We start from the raw sequence: 20871 nt of genomic DNA on the forward strand, positions 1-20871 counted from the left end.
AATCTGAGTGAGGAATAATTGTTGTTTGTTTGTATTTTTATACATTTATGGTCGTTTAGTTAGTTATGGTTAACATCCCTGCTTAAGATACTTTTGTTTGGTTCAGGATAAAGGAAGGCTTGTCAAATCTGGAAAGTTTATGCATTCTTACCCTTTTTGCTGGAGATCTGACACACCTTTGATTTACAGAGCAGTTCCTAGCTGGTAAAATACTTAAAGATACTTCCATGCATCACTCACTGTTTCTATCCTTTATTTTTCTGTTGTCTTATGATGCAGAGCTCGACCTCTCCTATTAGTTGAATGTGGTAGCTTAACTGAACTTTAGTCCTTGGAGAAGTACTGAACCGTCCTACATCCACTCTGGAGGTTACCATTAAGGGAAAACCTAACATTTAGAAGGAAAACTAGTTCTGTTACAGTTACACTATAAAAAGCTAAGCATAATTTTCACACATTGAGAATATAGCTGGTAGTTGTATTTAGCTGTTACTTGCATTTGAGTTTTTTAAGCTACACCATAAAGAATTGATATCTATAAACCACATGTTTTAACTCTGTTTAATTATTTTTTTTATAAAGAGTAAGCACACCATGCAATGACAGATTTTGTACATGAATTACTTATATAGATGTCAGTGACCACATAAACTGAAACCAATGTAAACATTGGGATATGTATTTATACGCACCCCAGTATAAGACTACAAATGAATGACCCGTTTCTGACTTAATAGAAGAAATTATGACTAGTTACATAATTTATCATCTGTCAAAAAGAGAGCTAGGTGACTGCCACTATAAAAGCTTCCATCCACCAGTAACATCAGCTATCATCTCTGGACCAAGAATAGCCATATCGCTGTCCTTGGTTTAGGTGCAAGTTTTGTTCTTCCAGCATCAACAGTAAAGTATTAAGTTTAATGGTTCTGCCCTTTCTTCATATCATATTCACAATCAGTTTATACCACTACCTCCGGTAAAGTATTAATGTTTCTTGTAGTGAGCCAAAGTTGGATGTGACTCCTCATTTTTTCCATCTTCAAGTCATTCCTTATTCCAAAATCCATTTTGAAATCAGAAGTCCTCAAGATGTTGTTTGACCCTTTTTTATCTTTCTCCCGATGTTGTTTGACCCTTTTTTATCTTTCTCCCATCAACTACTGTTTCAGTGTCGAGCAGCACGTCATACACCAATAAGATTACCTAGCGCAAGGGATCCTGGCCCGAGTAAGATCCGCTCAAATATCCACCTGAAATCTGCTTGGAAGCAAAACTGCACCAGAGTGAGGATTCATTGAAAAAATCTAGACTCTCGTTCAGACAAAGCTACTTAAAAGCCCAACTACTCCCCAATTCAGCGGGAGGAAAAATATATGTGTGTATAATGCTCAATTTAGTATTATACCCAAACACACCAACTCTTGTTCCTTAGGCGGGTGCAGAGGTCGATCATTTCCGTCTTCCATATCTGCATGTCATAACAAAACACACATGCATCATTTGTGAATCAAAAATCTTTATCTAAGTAAAATACGGTAACGAGGACGTTCAAGATTAGGAATTGCACATCCATTAACAATTCAAACAAAAGTCAAAATTTGAGATCATAAATCACAACTTTTAGTTGAATATAAGCATTTTTGTAGTTTAGTATTGTTTTATTAAAGCATTTTGTAACTGAATATTGTTATAACAGGAAAAATTTATCAACAGATAAAAAAGGGAGTTGGGGTTTTCCAGTGAAGTACCTTGAGCTCCATATGTCTGGCGCAGTTTAAAATTGTAATAACAGAAAAACATCATCAACAGATGAAAAAGGGAGTTGGGGTATACCAGTAAAGCATACCATGAGCGCCGCATATATGTACTTTGAGTCATTCTCGGACAAGGACACAGCACTATACATTAAGTGTGTAAGAAAGTCAGCCTCCCTGAGACGAAAAGAATAATAAGCAGGATCCTGAGATCTCAAAGGTATACAATTTAATTTTGATCGTTTCAAAGGTATACAATTTATCTAAGTTGACCGAACTCGGGTGCGGATCTAGAGGTCGGATCCTTCATGATCGAAATTTTAACATTCGGGGATACGGATAAGTACAAATACTTTGACACATATGCATGCAGGTACTTATCTAGTCTTTACCATGATGTTTAGCTTTTCTCAAAAGCTTCCATTGAAGCTGCTGCATCTCACGCATTTCGAAGTTCTTCATTAGCGCCCAAAGTATCAAAAAGAAGCTGGATATCAAACAAAGAAGATAGCAGTAAGATATCTAGTTATGCTCATAGAATTTGAATTCTAAGATAGGGAGTACCCATTTAAAGTTTAGCACAGAATTTCCAAGATTGATTGTGGGGTAAATTAACTTAGAGAAATAGTCGAGCATTAATCTTTTACAGGATTAGTGTGATTAAAAAAGGAGGCAAGGCTGAACTATATAACTTGTTCTTCGATGTACCATTCAACACAACATTTGCTAGCTTGTCAAATTTCTGAAGCTAAAATGGTTAAAGGCCTGCTTATACCTAGCTCTGTTGATTACCTCCAGTTTAAAAAATGACAGAGAGAAAGGTAACTATGATGATATCAGACTATATGTAATATGGAAGTCCTTGTCCCAAGTCTACTCAAACTCAAAATTGAAATAAGAGTAGGTGTTACTAGTTATATTAACGGAAAAGGGTCAGATTTGCCCTTGTACTCTCACAAGTAAGCTATATTTGCCCTTCGCTATACTTTTTCAACATATTTGCCCTTGTACTCTAAAAAAATGTCATATTTATCCTACTCCGTTAAATGAGTAACTTAACAATAAACGATTAAGTGGGTATTTGTTTAAGGTCTAAGCTAATCTTACATTCAAAGTAGGTACCGGAAAGCAGATGAATTGCAAAAGCAGAACACAACACAATAATGATGAACTAATCTCAGTTCTGTTTATTTAAAAGACCCAGTGTTCCATTTATTGACAGCCAATAGACTGCTTGTAAGAACAATGTCAGAGACAGTTTTTTTTTTTTTTAAATGTAGGAAATCAGAGACCACTTCGGGCAGATTGTGATTATAGGCAATCATCAAGGTCAGCCTTGAGCACGAACTTATGATCCACAATGGAGATAAAACTTTAACTCCTTTTGTTAAAGGCTGAACTTAGCATTTTCCGGTGCACAAGTGGAAAGCTTTACATAAATTTAGCGCAAAAGCATGTAGCTAAATTGTTTTAACACATGGTACGCTTTATATTCTTTTTTAAAGAATCATAAGAAAAACATAAATTATCATCTTTTAAGTAAAAGAATTGACACTTCTAAATTCCCAAGCAAACTTCATCTTTAAGAGTACACAAATAGTTAGCAGCTAAAAAGATACAGCAGCATCTGAGCAAAGAATATGATACTCCTAAATCTCAAGCAAACTTTATCTTTAAAAGTAAACAAATGGTTAACAGCTTAAAATCACTGCAGCACTTGAGCTGTTGAGCACAAAGCTCTTTGTTTTCATCTTCATGGATCAACTTGAGTGATAGTTTGGATGATTTTACATGTGAGATTAGTTGATTTTTATTGTTGTGTTCTGCTTTTGCAATTCATCTGGAACTTTGAGATGGGTACCCATTTTTAACATCATTATAGCTTCACAATGTGAGTAGATTTGATTTTTAAAAAAAGCCACGTAGGCGCCACATAGGAAAATTAAGCTGGGACATGAGGATTTATCAGAGTAGGGATAAATATGGCCCTTTTTTAGAGTACAGGGGCAAATATGACCTAAAGTTGGATGGCAAGGGCAAATACATTGAAAAAGTATAGCCTAAGTTGCTCAGACTCGGGTGCGGGTATCCGATATGGGTACAGATCCGAGTGGCGGACTCGGCAAAATATAAATTTTAAGATTCGGGCGTGGATATGGATACCGGTGCAGGGATTCGGCTAAGAAAATTCAAGATAATAAAAATAGAGTTATAAAGAAAAAGATCCCTTGAATTCTTGGTTTCTCTCTGTTTGGCCTGAAACATGAAGCAACGAATATAAGACAAAAGGACTATAATGTTGAAGGTATGCCACTTCTTATGTCTTAAATCTGTTTTATCTTTCATTTTGAGAAATCAAAATCTCAATTTCCCCCCAAATTTGTCCATGGATTCCGGTCAAAGCATCTGAAGTTGGTTGACCGTATCCGAGACGTATCTCGTTGTTATGAATGGGCTTGGGCCAATATTAGTAGAGCAGCCCAACATCGAATTAAGTGGCTATGTTTGGGATCCAGGTTGATAAATAGGGCATGGCAGGAGAAATACAGTTATGCGTATTATGATGAAACTGGTTGTTCCTCTCATCCCCTTTCTCAGAATCTAACTACTCATCCCCATTCTTATCTCTATCCTTAGCTAATTGTTATATCAGTATTTTCTATTATAATTCAGTAGTTTGAGTGTTGCCGTTGTAATTTGGCTATAAGTGATTATATATATATCTGTGTCGAGAATTCTGGTTGTTACATTGGTGCTTTCATCGATTCGAATTCCATGACTAACTCTTGCCTATCATCTATTGACATTCCGGTGATCTCTCCCAAAGTCGTTGCAATAGAACTACCCCGTTTCAGTGGTTGTAACCCAGAAGCATGGATCTTACACAATGAAAGGTACTTTCAGTTCTAGTTCTACTCCATCGCTGATGCCTGTAAGTTGTCTCTCGCATCATTTTACTTGGATGGCGATGCTTTAGCGTGGTTCCGGTGGCTCTATCGAAATGACCAATTTTATGCAGTGGTGGATTCAGGATTTTCACTCAGGGGGTTCGAAAAAACAACAAAAGCTAAATATTAAAAATAATATTGTCAATCGGAATCAAACCTAGAACACTAGAGACAATTTTGAACACCCTGACCCACTTGAGCTAACCTTTTGCATTTGTTTAGGGTGTTCAAAAGTTAATATATGAACATAAACACAGAAAATCTACCCTATATATACACTGTATTTTTTTGCCGAATCCGCCGCTGATTTTATGATAGGAAGCATTTCACAGAGAAATTGCTTCTGCGATTTCATAACCGTTCTTGTCTCTGCTTGGGGTTACGGTTCTGCCCACCAAATGTCCGATACATCTTCTCAAAGAACTGCAATTATTCGTAAGGATGCACTCACTAAAATTATGGTTGGGCTTGCGGAAATTTCTGAGAAGAACAAAGGTCTAATAGATGGCACTTCAGCAAAGAGCATGCTGTTTGATAAGTTACCAGAGCAATCTATCCATGTATCTTCTTCGGCCAACGGTTCTAATGGAGATAATAATGCCATTGACATTCTTGACGACATGGAAACCCATAAAGTAGGACACGAAAATTCAGTCGAGGTAGTGGAGTTGGTAGAGGAATCATCCGTTGTTACCGACGATCAGGAAATTTCAGCGATTGCCGAAGACCAAGTATTCGACGTTAGTTCCTGTCTATGTGAAACTAAGTTGATGCCATTAAGACTGATGAAATCTGCTCCTGAGGATGGGAAATCTGAGACCCAAAGTGATGTGAAAGTGCAAGTTGCAGGCTCAGAGATTGCCACCACTACCGGCCTATTCAAGGAAGCTAAAAATGCCGAAAGGAAGTTGATTCCAGAGGCTTTTTGCCCAGTCTTACAAGTTACAGCAACTTGCTCACGTGATAGACTCAGAACATCTTGGGAAAGTTTTGTCAAAACATTTAGAGTCTGTTATCAAGTCTCAGATTCCAGGTCTCCAGTGTCTTTTCAATCAAACTATAACTGAGCGTGAAACTGAGTTGTGTCGTCTTGGACACCCCATTATCCCGGCTCCACGGATAAATTCCACGACCTCAACTCTAAAAGGTCATCCAGAGTATGTGACTTCTAACTCAATGACTAAGTGTAGGATCCCGGACAGCAATGGTGTATGCATTCTTCCATTTTGCTATCTGATTTTGCATTAGCAGTGACTATTTCTCGTATCTTTAATCTCTTTTATAATCAGTAGGAAGGGAATAACCACAATAAGAAAGAAACAAGCATGGGACTGTTTGTTTTCTCTTTTCAGTGTGTGAGTTTGGCACATGAAAATGAATGGCATATCTTACTTGATGTCTGTGCATTGGGACCTAAATTTATGGATAGCCTAGGACTTTGTTTTTTCCATCCTAACTCTCTTATTTGCTCTTCTGCAAGACCAGTGAAACCATTGACGAAAATGAATTTATTGGTTGGGAGTTTAGTGATATATTACTGAAAGTATTTAATAGTGCTAGTGATGATTCTGAAGTTGCAGTTTCAAGGCTTTCTTATTTTCGCTTGCACATGTCAGAAAACACACTGGTTTTAGCTGGATTTATTGATGTTACATATGAGGTTTTAGTGGCAAACGTCAAGACAGTTTGGCGAGCCCTCTTCAGTGCTGCCTCTGCGTATTTTGAATATCGTGGATTGGCAGTTTCACACATTGAAGTGTCTTATATCGTTACTCAGGCTTTAGAACATGATTTTAGTGCTCACAATATGCACCTAATTGCTGATGCTTTTAGGACAACAATGGAACTCTCTACAAAGGTCCTCAATGAAGGACATTGGCGATAACTTACTGGAAATTCAGAGCTACCTGAGTGAACAAGGATTGGTTACTCCGGTTTGGTAACACAACAACTTGTGTTCTAGCAAAGCTAAGGGACGATCAATCAAACAAAGGTTATGAGTTTAGGAAAGCTATGGAGCATATTCTAGATTACCTGGGGCTTTTGCAAGCTGTAGTTGAGTTGGCCTTTGTTCAAGATGATCGACTTGTGATTCAAAAGGCAGGGAAATATTATCCATTGTGTGAAGAACAATATTTTGTTCTTGGGCAGGTATACGTGTTTATGAATGATAAGAAGGTATTTAACAAGGCAAGCGAGAAGTTTCCTAAAGAACTTACTCTCTGGATCATCGCATCAAGATTAGGTGAAGCCAATGGACATACTTTTTCAGTTGGAAAAGTTGCAGTGGAAAAGGGCCCATATAATAAGTTTGTCAATTTCCAGCAAATGCTTTTTTCGTCAAAACTCTTTAATTCTGATATGTGGTGGGATGGGACTGAGGATTTCTTTTCAGTATTTCCCGATATGCTAATATTTTTGCCGGGAATGTTCACCTCGGACAGAATCCACAAGATGATGGATTTAGAATTCTTTAAAGAAGCAAGTATAGATCTTATGGTTCTATCAGAAGCAAACTATGAGACCACTTTTATGGCATTGCATTTTGGTCTATTGTTGAAGGATGCTTTGGACACCAGAGTCCTGCAAGGTCTATCACGGATTCAAAGCATGTGAGACGGTTCTTTGAATATGTTCTGCTGCCAACTTTACACAATGATGCTACTGATGTAAGGCTCTACTTCTCGAACCTTGAGGACAAGGTTCTTATTCGGGCCGGAGGTATTGTTATGAATGGGCCTGGGCTAGTATTAGTAGAGCAGCCCAACACTGAATTAAGTGGCTATGTTTGGGATCCAGGTTGATAAATAGGGCATGGCGGGAGATATACGGTTATGCGTATTATGAAGAAACTGTCTATTCCTCTCATCCCCTTTCTTAGAATCTAACTTCTCATCCCCATTCTTATATCTATCCTTAGTTACTTGTTATTTCAGTATTTTCTATTATAATTCAGTAGTTTGAGTGTTGCCGTTGTAATTTGGCTATAAGTGATTATATATATTTGTGTTGAGAATTCTGGTTGTTACACCCGCTCCCGCAGCCGTCCCATGTCGAGACGGAAGCGGCATAAAAAACGAAGAGTGCAAGGGTAAATCTGACCCTTTTCCGTTAAATTAACCACAAAACAGTCTATTTGCTCTTACTTGAGTACAGCAACTCAAACTGCTAGTAAGTTGCTCTTCACTTACTTGTCCTTCAACCAATTTCTTCTATTTTATTGAGCATAGAGAAGAAGGCGTCTCTAATCAATTGAGTAAAAGATAAATTCAAATCAATCTTTTAGCACTCACAGCTATAACAACTTAATAGCATGGAAATTTCACATCATATATGAAGCCACTTACATATGAGCCTATTCATAGAAAGTTAGAAACACTGGCGACTTTGGAATATGTACCACAAAGAACAAGGTTTTGAATACCTGGTGGTAATTGGCTTGAGCCTTGGGGTTTGCTCCCTTTCAAGGTCTCAAGTTCGAAACCCACTGGGTGCAAACAATTTCTGAGGGCCATCGGACTGGGGTAAAACCCTGAATTACCCGTGGTGCACTTGCGGGAAACTCCTTGCCGAGGGCCTGTGCACCCCCGGGATTAGTCGGGGCTCAAAGAGACCCAGACACCCGGTGCTTAATCAAAAAAAAAGAACAAGGTTTTGAATACCTGTGCAATAAAGACACACCCATTAACCACTAATATCTACATATTGCACCTAAATAAACGATAACGACTTAAATGAAGAATAAAACTCAGTTTACCAAAATAAAGAAGTAAGTAACCCAAACAGTAAGTTTATCAATGATGATCTTCCCGTAAAGTATATAATTATTTTTTCAGTATCATTTTTAGTTCCCAGCCGATATATTCACAGAAAGTAGGACACAAACTTTACGAACATACATCATATGAGAATATATAGGGTCATGCATCTAATTAGGTTTTTTCTTAAAAGCAATGGCTATTCCACAGGTAAATAGAAGACACCAGCTAACAAAAAGATACCTGCAATTAATGTCGCTGACATGTTGTGAACAATTTCCTTCACGTCTTTTAAACTGCAACCTGGTGTTCTTTCTATTCCTCTCTTCTTCATCCTCTCCTTTGTCTGAGTTACTTCATCCCATTGACCAGCTGCAGCATAAATGTTGACCAGCAATAAATAATGCCAAAAATTCTTGGGATCTTGATCAATCAACTTATGCGCAATTTGTTCTCCTAAAACTACATCCCCTCTAAAGCGGGCTGAGCCAAGTAATTCAGACCACAATGAGGATTCCAGTGGCAAATTGCTCTCCACTGGTATGTTCTTCAGTGTTTCTATTGCTTCTTGCATTAGGCCAACATTTGCCAAAATATTAGCCATGCACCAATAATGTGCAAAACTGGGCTTTATACCAAACACATCACTCATGTCACTAAAGTGTGTTCTTGCTTCTGCTAACAGTCCTTCACGGGCACAAGCGCATAAGACACCAACAAATGTGATTTCATCTGGACCTTCTGATTTACTACTCAGCAAGTCTGAATACATATTAAGCCCATCTTTCGGGTTTCCATGAATGCAATACCCCAAAATCATTGCATTCCAGCAGACAATGTTCTTGACCGATACCCGATCAAAAACTAAACGAGCAATTTCTGCTCTTCCGCATCTACTATACATATGGATTAAAGTCGTACTAGTAATCAAATTCAAATCTTTAGATGCCTTAATAACACACCCGTGAACAGATTTTCCTTCTTTCATTCGAGCTGACCGAGCACAAGCAGTAAGCGCAATGACTATCGTTGCATCATTCCCATTCAATCCCCTCTGTGCCATTTCTCGAAACAACTTTAAGCACTTCCCGGGATTATTCGAATTCAAATACCCATTCATCATGACATTCCACCCAACTAAATTCCTATACGGCATCGCATCAAACAACTCCCGCGCAACAACTAATTCACCCATTTTTACATATCCATTCACAATGCTATTCCAAGACACAACATCTCTCTGAGGCATTTCATCAAACACCTTCCTAGCTAGACCAATAACCCCACAACAACTATAAAAATGCACTAAAGAATTCTGCACATGCAAAATTCCATCAACCCCATTTTTCACAACTTGTCCATGACATTTCTGACCCGAACCGACCCGACCCATTTTAGCACAAGCACTCATAAGTGGTGGAAAAGTAAAACTATTAGGAAAGAAGCCATTTTTAAGGCTTTGGAAATAAAAAACAAGAGCATTATCTGGCTTAGAACTACAAGCATAAGCTTTAATAACAGTATTAACTGTAAATGTATCAGGGAAATGAATACATCTACATACCAATGCAGTATATTCAATATCACAATGCTGAGTACATAACTTCAAGAATCTTGAAGAAAATGAAGGGTTTTGTACTTGTAAAAGACCTGTTATTATCAAATGTGATTGGATTTGATATAAATGAGCTAAATTTTGACAAGAATCAAGAAATCTCAAGATTCTTGATGCCATTCATATATATATTTGTTTCAGATTTGAAGAAAGCTTTGATTTTTCTGCCATTACATGACTGTTTACTATGGTTTTTGGATAAATTTAATACTTGGAAGATTTAAATAAATACCCAAAACTCCAAAAAGTGAAGTTGAAATCTTTATCAATGGAGGGTGGAGGAACCAAAAACGAAACGAACAACAAGGGCAGGGCATTTTTCTGAAGAGATATATTTTAGTTTTGGGCTTGCTAAATTTTGACGGCCCAGATTCATGGATCCAATGTAACTAAAAGCCTCATTCTGGGCTTGCAATATTCACCGGATTTTATACTTGTATTTCTCAAATCTTGTCGGATTTGATCTGGGCCCATTTGACTGTATTCTCCATTCTTGAGTGTAAATATAGTGTATTTTTTATATTTTCGCCTGTATTTTTGTATTTCGAAGGGAATTTTTGCCTTTTTTTTTGTTGAATATTTGTTGTTTGAATACAGTGTAAAAAGTAGCTATGATTGAATGTAACCGAATGGAATACAACCAAATTGAATATAACGAAATACACCCTACGGTAAGAAATTAGTAGCTGCGAGTCATAATTAGTTAAACTATAGCTATGGGTTTTAGAAGCGTCCAAATAATAGTGCTTTTTTTAATTTTCTCTGCATTAAAATCATTCAGATTTTAGTTCTTAAATCTGTACTTAATTATTTAGATTTTAATTTTAGATGCGTATTTTTTTTAATAACCATTTAATGAGTGTGAATATATCTTTATAATTAAGATTCATAACAAAGTCTTACTATTATTAAAATATTATTCTTTCAATGATTTTGTGCAAAGAATACATTTTACCACCACTACTCCATCCGCTTTCATAAGGCTATGGACGGATGCCCCAGTGCGGAGGTGTGAGAGGTTGGCTATGAACGGTTTCAGAAGAGGTAGTGGTAGGCCTAAGAAATATTGGGGAGAGGTGCTTAGACGGTACATAGCGTAGTTCCAGTTTATTGAGGACATGACCTTAGAAGGAAGGTTATGGAGGACTTGGATAAGAGTAGAAGACTAGTAGCTAGTCTCGCGTATCCCTTCGTACTAATAGTCGCAGTTTTGACTTGTAGTTTGTTGCCCTTTGATTCTTGCTACTATATGTTGTTTCTTGTACTTCGATTATCTTACTTATCTGTCATAGCTACTGTTTTTTTTTCAGACTGCATTATCATGGCTTTTTCGCTTTCGTTAGTTTCATTTCATATTGTTTTGAACTGCTTGTGCTTATCTGACCTTTTCTCGTCATGCTTTCTCTTGAGCTAAGGGTCTTTTGAAAATAACCTTCCCATCTTCCGAGGTAGGGGTAAGGTCTGCGTACACTTTGCCCTCCCCAGACCCCACATTGTGGATTTCACTGGATATGTTGTTGTTGTACTCCATCCACTTCCAAACGTTACTTGTTGCATTTGCACTTGCTATCAACTACCACCATCCATATGATTATAACTACCATTATTTTCAATCCCATAGTTAGTCACCGCCACTAGTCATCAATTTACAATCATCATCATCAACTATCATTACCAGAACCACCACTATCAACTAAATTTATATAGCCACTACAAAAAAAATGGATTTTAACGACCACTTCTTAATGACGGGATATGAATCCAGTCGTTATTTGCATAATTATAGCAACCAATTTTTTTCTGATCAGATTTTAATTCACCATTAACCAGGGGATAAAATTCAGTCGTTAAAAAATAAAATATCCAGTCGTTAAAATTAATCAACCCAAAAAAAGGCGCTAGATTTTCCCACAATTTTCCCCAACCCACGTATAGAACGCCATAATCCCCAACCCACCATCTTGTCCCCCCCCCCCCCCCCCCCCCCCCGCGCACCCTAACCCAGAAGCCTAAACAAAAGAAAAAGAAAAACTCTTTCAGAACAGATCGTCGAGAACACGAGAACAGTTCCAATCGGTAAAATTGGAGAATCGAATATTTACAGAATTCTAGTTTGGAAGCTCTCTTTAGGTTTCCATCTCTTCTCTCATCAAGGTATCATAGTATTTTTGTTGCCAAGAGCAAAATTGAGTTACAAGCTTACAAATTAGAGGTAATTTTTTTACTTTCTCAGTTGTGTAGTTCACCAAATTGGGCCTCTCTTACAATTCATGTCATCCTCCGTTTTAACAACCCTACATTTCACGATTTTTTTTTAAAAAAAGAAGAAATTAGTGATAATAAGAAAAATTAGGATTAAATTGTGGCATTGATTTCAGATCCTTTGTCTATAGCAACTGTGATGTGGCATTAGAAGGTGTTTTGTTTATGCTAATATGGTAGTTGTGGTAATTGTATCACTGAAGAATTGCTTGCGATTGAGTTGTTCTACTGTTTTGGTTGGCTGTTAGCGTTGGTTTTTGGCAATTTTCCATTGTCATAGTCTACTTATTTACACTGGGTATGTTGTTATTGTTGTTCCATAATCTACTTATTTATGATCGACCAGTTTGAAACCTGGAGAAAAAATAATTTAATAGCGAATGCCTTTGCAACTACCTTGAACCGAACTGTAAACAATAAGGATCCTAGTGTAAAGCTTGAATTGTTAAATGTAATAACCTATGGAACTTGTGAAGGGTGGATAGAATATTAGTAGTTGTAGAAGCATGTCAAACATTTTGAGTTCATAATTGAATGTGGACCTAAATTACGTAATTTGGTCCTTCCCTGCCAGTTGAGTTCTTTTTGCTTTTGGTTGCTTTCTAATGACGAGACCAAGTTGCTTTTCAATTCAGGAAACCATTTGCAATGCATTGTTAACATGAGGTGTTTTTTATTTTGTCTTTCTCCAACTCATGTGTATTTGAGTGTTGTTTCAAAACGGAGAAGTTCTAGCTTGAGAGGATATATCATAAGAAGATGAACCATTGACAATTTGCCGTAAATTTTCTTACTAAATTCTTTGTTGCTCACATGTCTGCCTTTAGTTACAAGGTTTTAGCAGGTTATTAAAGTCATACAAGTCTTTGGTCATTCCGTATACTTTTATTTCATCTACTAGTTGTAGTTATTCTGTAATATGCTCCCTACATGTCTGTCACAATCTCGAATTATTTAGAGAAAACATACAGTTGGAGAAGTTTTGTCCTCTCGCAGATATTTCTTGGTATCATGAACAACTTATCAGATTGAACCAAAAAAAATAAGAGGACATGGAGTATTCTGTAAGTTGGCTGGACAGAGGAGGCAATAGTTGAAGTTTCTATACTGCTTCATCCTTGATTTGTCTATTCATTTTTGAAATAGAAACCTCCACATAAAGTATTTTACAATTAATATTTTTGCCTTTGTAACGGTTATTCTATTATTCTATGGTAGGCAGGGGCGGAGCCACCTTAGGGGAAACAGTGTCACGGGTCACCGCTTCGTCGAAATTTTTCACTGTGCATATATGAAATTCATATTTCCTGGACAGCTAAGTGAACCAATAGATGAATCTCCATTTTCATATCTTTCTCGGAACATCCAGCAATTGCTAGCTCACTGGTCGGGCACTTCGCTTTTCTGGTTAAGGTCGTAGTGTGTTGTCATGTATTAAGAATAGTCGAAGTGCTATTTGGCATCCCTTTTCCTATTGAAAACGTACTGAATTATTTTCTGGTGTGGCTTAATAATGCTATGTTTTTTGGTTAGATTAGATTGACTTGAATCCGTCAAAATCTCAAAAGTATGATATGGAATCAACTTTGAAGGCTGCGAAACATTCATTCATTCCACCTGGTGCCTTAGCAAGAGGACAAGGGAAAAGCTTTAGAGCTTTGAGTTTAGTAAGAGTAAATGCTGAACAAAGACCTCCGATTGGCCAAAGTAAAAAGTGTAATAGAGCAACTTCTTATCTGAATGAGCTAGCTCAGAATGAGAGTCTTTGCACGCTCCTGGTTTTGATCCATAAGAAGACTATGTTTCCCCTCTCAAGAAGCTGAACTGATGCAAATACTCAGAGAAACGAAATAAGTATTTTATTGTCTCATTTTGTAATCTACTTTTGTTGTTATCGGACTGGAACTTTTTTTTATGATTGACTTAAATTGAAATCTGCAGGTCCATGTGAACCTTAAAAGGCAAAAAATGTGAGAGTGTCGATCAGGTGCAGGACTCAAAGCTGGAGTAATGTTGAGCGTCACTTTTTACCACAATCGAATTGTTGGAAGCATCATGCCTCAGCGAGACACTTAGCTATATTAGTTAATGATGGTAATATGTGTCCATTGCGCGTACATTAATGGGCGGACATTGAGGATTATAAGCTGGATCACATGTGGGCAGCTGTGACTATAAGGATTTAAAACATGAGTTTTTTGTTTTGCCTTCTCATTTTATTCTTTTACAAATGAAAACGAAATACTTGTGAGCTTATATCATTGTATTTGTTGAGTTATTTTCTGTTTGATTTGTTAGAATCTGTAAAGAAAATAGTTGATATGCTATATTGGACTTGTGAAAATCAGTGTTATTAAAAGCGCTAGCTTCGTCACCTAAAGCATTGAGGTAAGGCGACTGGCTTGTGCTTCAGAAGGCTGAGGCGACGCTGGTAGAAAGAAGGGACTCTTCTCCTCAAGAAGATCGAAGTGGAAGAGAAGCGAGAAACATGCGCTTCGTTTATTTTAATAAAAAGTTGACTTTAAACAGAAAAGGATTCAACTTTCTTACTAGTTTTGCTGCTCTCTTCCTTGGTCTGGTTTCTATACTTCAAGCTACAGGTATGATTATTTCTTCTTCTTCCCCTTCTCCTCTTCTCTTCTTCGTCTCGTCTCTGATATCGTCGCTGCTGCTGTTTTTTTTTTCTTTCTCTTCTTTTCTTTTACCTTATGTCGCTGCTACTACAGCGTTTTTTCTCCTCTTTTTCTTTTCTCTTTTCTGATATCACTGCTGCTGCTGCTTTTTTTTCTTTCTCTTTTATTCTCTGATCTAATATCGCTGCTACTGCAATATGAGCATCATGGTGACATATGCAAGGTTCAATATTTTTGCCGATATATATTAGAATACTTGTCCATGATGCAACTTCTATGTTGACATTTAATTCTTTTTATTTTGAGAATTTGTAGCCTGTTAGTTGGATAGTAGTGCATCCACTATACTGGCTATCAAAGATGTGAAGATAGCTTGTTCTCTGCATTGAATTTGAGTTCCATTATATTCTCATGAAGTAAGCTCATCTCTTATCCCTATTTGTACGGTGTATTTTGGCATAAGCAGGACTTGAGGATTATGTTACCAATATATAATAATGGAGGTAAATCATGATCGTAGAAAATTCTTATGCTATTGGTACTCCGTCTGCATTACTGCATTTTGGATCATAGTACATAGTTGGTACTAATTCCTAATATTGTGGTCTTCTCTTTTTTTCTTTCATAAGTTTAGTCTTTGCTAATAAACTGACATAAATTTGAAACTTTTAATAGGTCAAGAATTTGAAGACTGAGATAAGTTTGGTGGTGACATGTTTTTTTAAGGTTATTCTATAATTAGTTACTTCTTAGTGTTTCTGTTTTCTACTTTAAGTGGCTCTTGTTATTAAATCTCATCCATAGAGATTAGAATAGTCTACACTTTACATAAAGTGTGTTGTTTCATCTTATTTGTTGTGTCATCTGCTTGAGCATGCCTCTACTTTTATTATTTCAAATTTATTTTCTGGATACAAAAGTAATTCATCCTTTGGCATGTATATAACACATCCATTTGTAATTTTTTCAGATTTGGAAAACTGGAAAATGATGTCCGGTATCATTCAATTTATACCAGGTTCTACAATAACATGCCTTCTATACCAAAGTTGATTCCTTAAACATATTAGTAGAAGTAACTCACTTTCTAATAACAGGAGTATCTGGTTTCCAATCTTCTGTGTAAAGAGTCTCTCCAGTAGTTTTTGGTAGTATTGAAAACAACTGATAGAATATGTTTCATTATCTCATATTCTTACTGATTCCTTTTGATCCTAGGCTTCAGAATCTGTGATGCGAAACCAAGACCTTTTAATTGTTTTAAGTTGATGTACTTATTAAAGTTTTGTGATTTGTTGCTATGTGAAGATAATGAGTATGGATAAGGTAGAAGAATCATGATTATTCTATTCATTAAATAAAATACAAATGTCATGATATTTTTATTACTAAACCTATATGAAAAGTGGTTTAGGTCCTGTTTAGAAGATTTTCTCATTAGTTGCTCTAATTTGATGGAATAAAGTTATGTATGAGGTTGCATACTTGGAACTAAAAGCTGGACATCAATCAATCAGGGGAATCTTGAATTAGAATTTTGATGCTCTAGAGCTTGAGCTTTACGAGATAGAGAATCCTTTTCTCTTGGCTTGCACATTCTCTTGCCTATCTATTAGGAGTTTTGTTACTATATTGAGATGACCTTTCTTCTTTTAACAGATCAAGATTTACAATATACAAGCTGGATTCTAAAGAACTGGCCTGCTACCCTTGAAGAAAGTGCAGAACAATTGAAGCAATCTACTTTGGTTTTGTTACAATCTGTTTAGAAATGTCACATTTGTAAAAGCTATAATTTTATTCTCTTTTGTTTGGAGTTGGCAAATATAATGTCATGTAATCGGAATGTGTATATTTTTATATATTTTTTTTAGTAATGTGATGATTTTTTTTTCAAGTGTCCAATAATTTTTATTAAAAGCACTTGCAACAATTGGATTTCTTGGGCGTTAATATTTTCAACAGCCGAATCAGTAGTATCAGTAGTAGTTAATTGTTTTTAACGATTGGTGTGTCAACTAGCGAAGGGAAAATTTTGTCGCCAAAAGTTAGGTTTTACGACTGGAATTTTTCTTGTCGCTAAAGGATATTTAACGACCGGACTTGAAACCCGGTCGTTAACTTTTAACGACGGAGCTTTTAATGACCGGTGATGACCGAGTTTTTTCTGGTCGTTATTAACCTATAGCGACCGGATTTAGTCTTTTAACGATCGGATTTCCCCTCGCTAAAGACCTTTTTTCTTGTAGTGAGCGTCACACACTGCTATCAGTCGCTACAATCACTATCTATCACCATCATCCATCATTATGATCTGTAACCACCAACTATCATCACCTGTATATATATTACAATCAGACATCACCACCACTAGCTAGCTTACCAACAACCATCATCACTACCAACTATATATCATCACCGGTCATCACCCACGGTTAACCACCGTCACCAGTAACCACCATTTTTTCTAGTAATTTTATTCATATGTTATTAGATTAATTAGTACTGTTTTTTGAATTTTCATATATTTCATACATTCAGATGTTGAGAAAATAAATGATCTTTTATCTTTTGTAGTAATTCTCAATATAATATCTCAATATTGCGATATGTATTCAGGCTAACATGTCTTGATCTTAATATTTAAATCCATACGTCTTATAACTTGTGAGGTGTTTTCTGGTCATGGCTGGCGATGTTTGATATTAAAGTATTAAGCAATTTCAATACATTTACGTGCTATATATACTTATGATTGTAATTAATCTGTTAAATGCTTCAAGGAGAATCAACCCATTACAATAGTCAATAGACAACTGGAAGAGAGGGGAATTTTCCACTTTTATCGCTTTATGTTTTCCTCTCGTGTCGGTGATCTTGATGCTGTAAAGATTATATGCTACAATCCCACTCTTTTAGTCCATTGACAACTATGACCCTTTATATACTAAATATACAAATCCTATAGTAGCATGTGTTGATATCAGAAATATGGTACTGTATATAATAATTATGAGGGCAAACTAGACAATTTGAATAATGATTGCATACATTTTAAGTCACTATAGAACGATTTGAATAATTCGCACAATCAAAGGATTCAAAGTTTGCATGTGGTAGTGGCACCATCATACCCTTTACAAGAAGCTTCAAACTTCATAAATTGTAATAAGCATGTCAAGTTCCAGATGCAACAGAAATTTACATAAGAGATCATTGATGTGCAGATCAATGTCATTTAATTTGATAAAGATTCTAGTTGCTTTACTCTTCTTCTCAATTGTTCCCTTAAAATCTGGTAAGTATTTTGGTCTTTCTTCTTTCCATTTTGAAATATGTAATTGTTTAACTAGGAAATTTGCTTTCTATCTTGACTTCTTAATGACTAGATCTAGCCAAGAATTGAATATAAATTGGCTGCAAATTTTTAGATCTACTGACCTGTTTTACCTACCAAGATTTGGCAATGGGATCTAATAGCATAGTTCCACCCAAGAATGAAACAAATCACACTTTAATATCAATAATCAACTTCGTCTTAATTCAAAACAAGTTAGAGTTGACTATATGAATCTTTCGTATCTGCTTTATTCGGGCCGGTTCTTTCAACGTATATAGGATATTCATCAAAACTGGACTATATATGAATCGTGTATTAGTTTTTTTTTTTTTTTTTTGTGGGCGGAGGGGGGGGGGGGGTGGGGGCAGCCCCTTCAGTGTGTGGATGATTGATCATAGGTAGACTAATTGACTATATGAATCCTTTGTCTATGCTTTATTCAAGCTGCCCTCTTCAGTGTATAGAGGATTCATTATAGCTGGACAATATTGAATCCTTTTTACCCGGTTTATTTTCGAGTCAGCCTCTTAGAGGATTCATCTTAGTTAGACTAATTGACAATATGAAACTTTTGTATTCATTTTATTCGGGCCGGGCCCCTCAAAGGTATAAAGGATTCACATAGTTAGACTACTTGACTATATGATCCTTTGTTTCTGCTTTGATCGGGCCGTCCCCCTTAGTGTATAGAGGATTCATCATAGTTAGACTAATTTACTCATCGTTCAACTATCACAACCATCCGCTTTCATTAGGATCCGTTACGTTTTGCAAAAGCTCATTTAAATAAAGCCCCTATCTTTTTTTTGTTTAATCATCTGGTCTCGTATCCGAAATCTACTGGTCCAATTTATCAGTCCGTATAAAGGCAGTTTGAGAGCGTCCTTACCAGGAATTTCTCCATTCCCTAGGCTTCAACCCAAGGCCTCTGATTTGATGTTAAAGTCTTGGCTAATGAAATTTTGTCCTTTTGGTCTATGTAGAGGGACAGTTTCATGACTGGTGCATAGCAGATGAGCAGACACCAGATGATGAGCTGGTGCAAGCCCTCAACTGGGCATGTCAAAATGGGGCAGACTGCACTAAAATACAAGAAAACCAGCCATGCTACCTCCCAAATACTGCGAGGGAACATGCCTCTTATGCATTCAATAGTTACTACCAAAACTTGAAACAAAAAGGGGCTAGTTGCTACTTCAATTCTGCTGCTGTTTTAACTGCCCATGATCCAAGTAAGTTTCCAAGAAATCTACCTGCTATATTTTGGGGTAAAAATTTATCTAGCTAACCCGTGAATGCAAGATGTGCGTCTTTCGTACATATATTTAATCACTTAATCATGATTAGGTGATGTGTACTCTCACTTTAATTTTAATTACTAATAATGTTAAAATATTTAATTTGGTTTAAACACATAGTATGATTAAGTCTTTTACCATATTTTGAACAATATACACTAAATGCTCTAAGATGATATGCCTCAAAGTTGACTATAAAAGGGTAAAGGCTTGAGCCTTAAGGAAATTCCAACCATTTTAAAATTATAGTCAAAAGTCGAGGACCAAATATGAACATCTTTTCTTTAGAAAATTGAACACGTAGAGTCCACCCATTTCACGCTACAGCCCCATTAATGATAAGGACGAATATGGGATACTTTGTTAATGACAAGCGTATAAATAAATCAAAAATCTAACTGAGGAGAAAATTGAGCAATGTTGACCAAATTCGGACCGTTTCTCAATATAAAATGTTGCAAATGATTTGATTACTGATAATCATTTTCTATATTGACAGGCCATGATGCATGCAAGTTTGAGGTTATTCCTTGATCAAATCTTTTTTCCCAGATTAGAAGATTTAATTTAAATCTGTGCTTTTCTTGTTATTCCTTCTTTTAATTTGTCTATTTATATGTTTTGATTATTACTTACGTAAACGTAATAAAAAATTTACTCCATGGAATGATGCGAGAATTTTCCTTTTCCTTTTCTTCATTTCCTTCTATTTTTACTTTCCCCTTTTCCCTACTATGGGAACTCTAATTTGTGAGAGAAAGAAAAAGGTTAACGGGGGAGAAATAGCCTAAAGTAAACTAAATTAAAAGATCATATGGATAGTACAATTCGATATAATCCAGTAATTTATGTCCAAATTTTACATATTTATTAAGAAATTCACTGGATATGTATATTGTAACAAACTTTACATTAAGCTCATAAACTTTAGCTTTTGGAAATGATTTACATCGTTGGCACCTTTTACTTTATTAAGATCCAGCAAGTTGCTATTTCACTATATCATCCCAATTCACATGCCCCATCCTAAAAAAAAGTAAAATTGCTAATGAAAATAATACCACATTAAATATTCTCAATCTTCAGAATTCATTCTACTTTATTTTTTCTAGAACGGCTAACGCACGTCATGAATAGATATATATATTTTGAAAATAAAAACGAGGAAATCAACTGCATGAAGAAAGAAATTCAATGCAATACCAAAAGGGAGTTGATTATTAGTACGAGACTAACAGCTAGCTCATAGTTGGAAATTTA

At 36.1% G+C, this 20871-nt stretch overlaps 2 protein-coding genes and 1 long non-coding RNA gene across 24 annotated transcripts; 2 read left to right on the forward strand and 1 right to left on the reverse strand.

The window, feature by feature from the left end:
* Positions 1–639: 639 nt before the first annotated feature.
* On the reverse strand, positions 640–10396 carry LOC132613694 (pentatricopeptide repeat-containing protein At3g51320-like). 19 transcript variants are annotated; one of them, XM_060327860.1, is made up of 6 exons: positions 8707–10396; positions 8053–8129; positions 2150–2244; positions 1850–1934; positions 1409–1471; positions 640–1260 (listed from the first exon to the last, which is right to left on the reverse strand). In XM_060327860.1, exons 1-2 carry the CDS (start codon positions 10196–10198, stop codon positions 8065–8067), a joined length of 1557 nt encoding a protein of 518 aa, XP_060183843.1. In that variant the 5' UTR covers positions 10199–10396; the 3' UTR covers positions 640–1260; positions 1409–1471; positions 1850–1934; positions 2150–2244; positions 8053–8064. The 19 variants fall into 19 exon arrangements, with proteins under 19 accessions (XP_060183843.1, XP_060183846.1, XP_060183837.1 ...); XM_060327863.1 differs by having other exon boundaries at positions 640–1276; XM_060327854.1 differs by having other exon boundaries at positions 1837–1934.
* A 1673-nt stretch (positions 10397–12069) lies between these two features.
* LOC132614873 (uncharacterized) lies at positions 12070–16870 on the forward strand. Of its 4 annotated transcripts, none has more exons than XR_009572475.1 (5): positions 12070–12290; positions 13559–13753; positions 13879–14194; positions 14282–15991; positions 16633–16870. It is a non-coding gene; the product is annotated as an uncharacterized LOC132614873 (long non-coding RNA). The 4 variants fall into 4 exon arrangements; XR_009572477.1 differs by having other exon boundaries at positions 13559–13726; XR_009572476.1 differs by having other exon boundaries at positions 13563–13753.
* A 1122-nt stretch (positions 16871–17992) lies between these two features.
* On the forward strand, positions 17993–20296 carry LOC132614298 (glucan endo-1,3-beta-glucosidase 4-like). Its single transcript, XM_060328710.1, has 3 exons — positions 17993–18271; positions 19297–19545; positions 20111–20296. Exons 1-3 carry the CDS (start codon positions 18148–18150, stop codon positions 20143–20145), a joined length of 408 nt encoding a protein of 135 aa, XP_060184693.1. The 5' UTR covers positions 17993–18147; the 3' UTR covers positions 20146–20296.
* The last annotated feature ends 575 nt before the right edge of the window (positions 20297–20871 follow it).

This window comes from Lycium barbarum, chromosome 10, assembly GCF_019175385.1.
Source record: "Lycium barbarum isolate Lr01 chromosome 10, ASM1917538v2, whole genome shotgun sequence".
NCBI lineage: Eukaryota > Viridiplantae > Streptophyta > Magnoliopsida > Solanales > Solanaceae > Lycium > Lycium barbarum.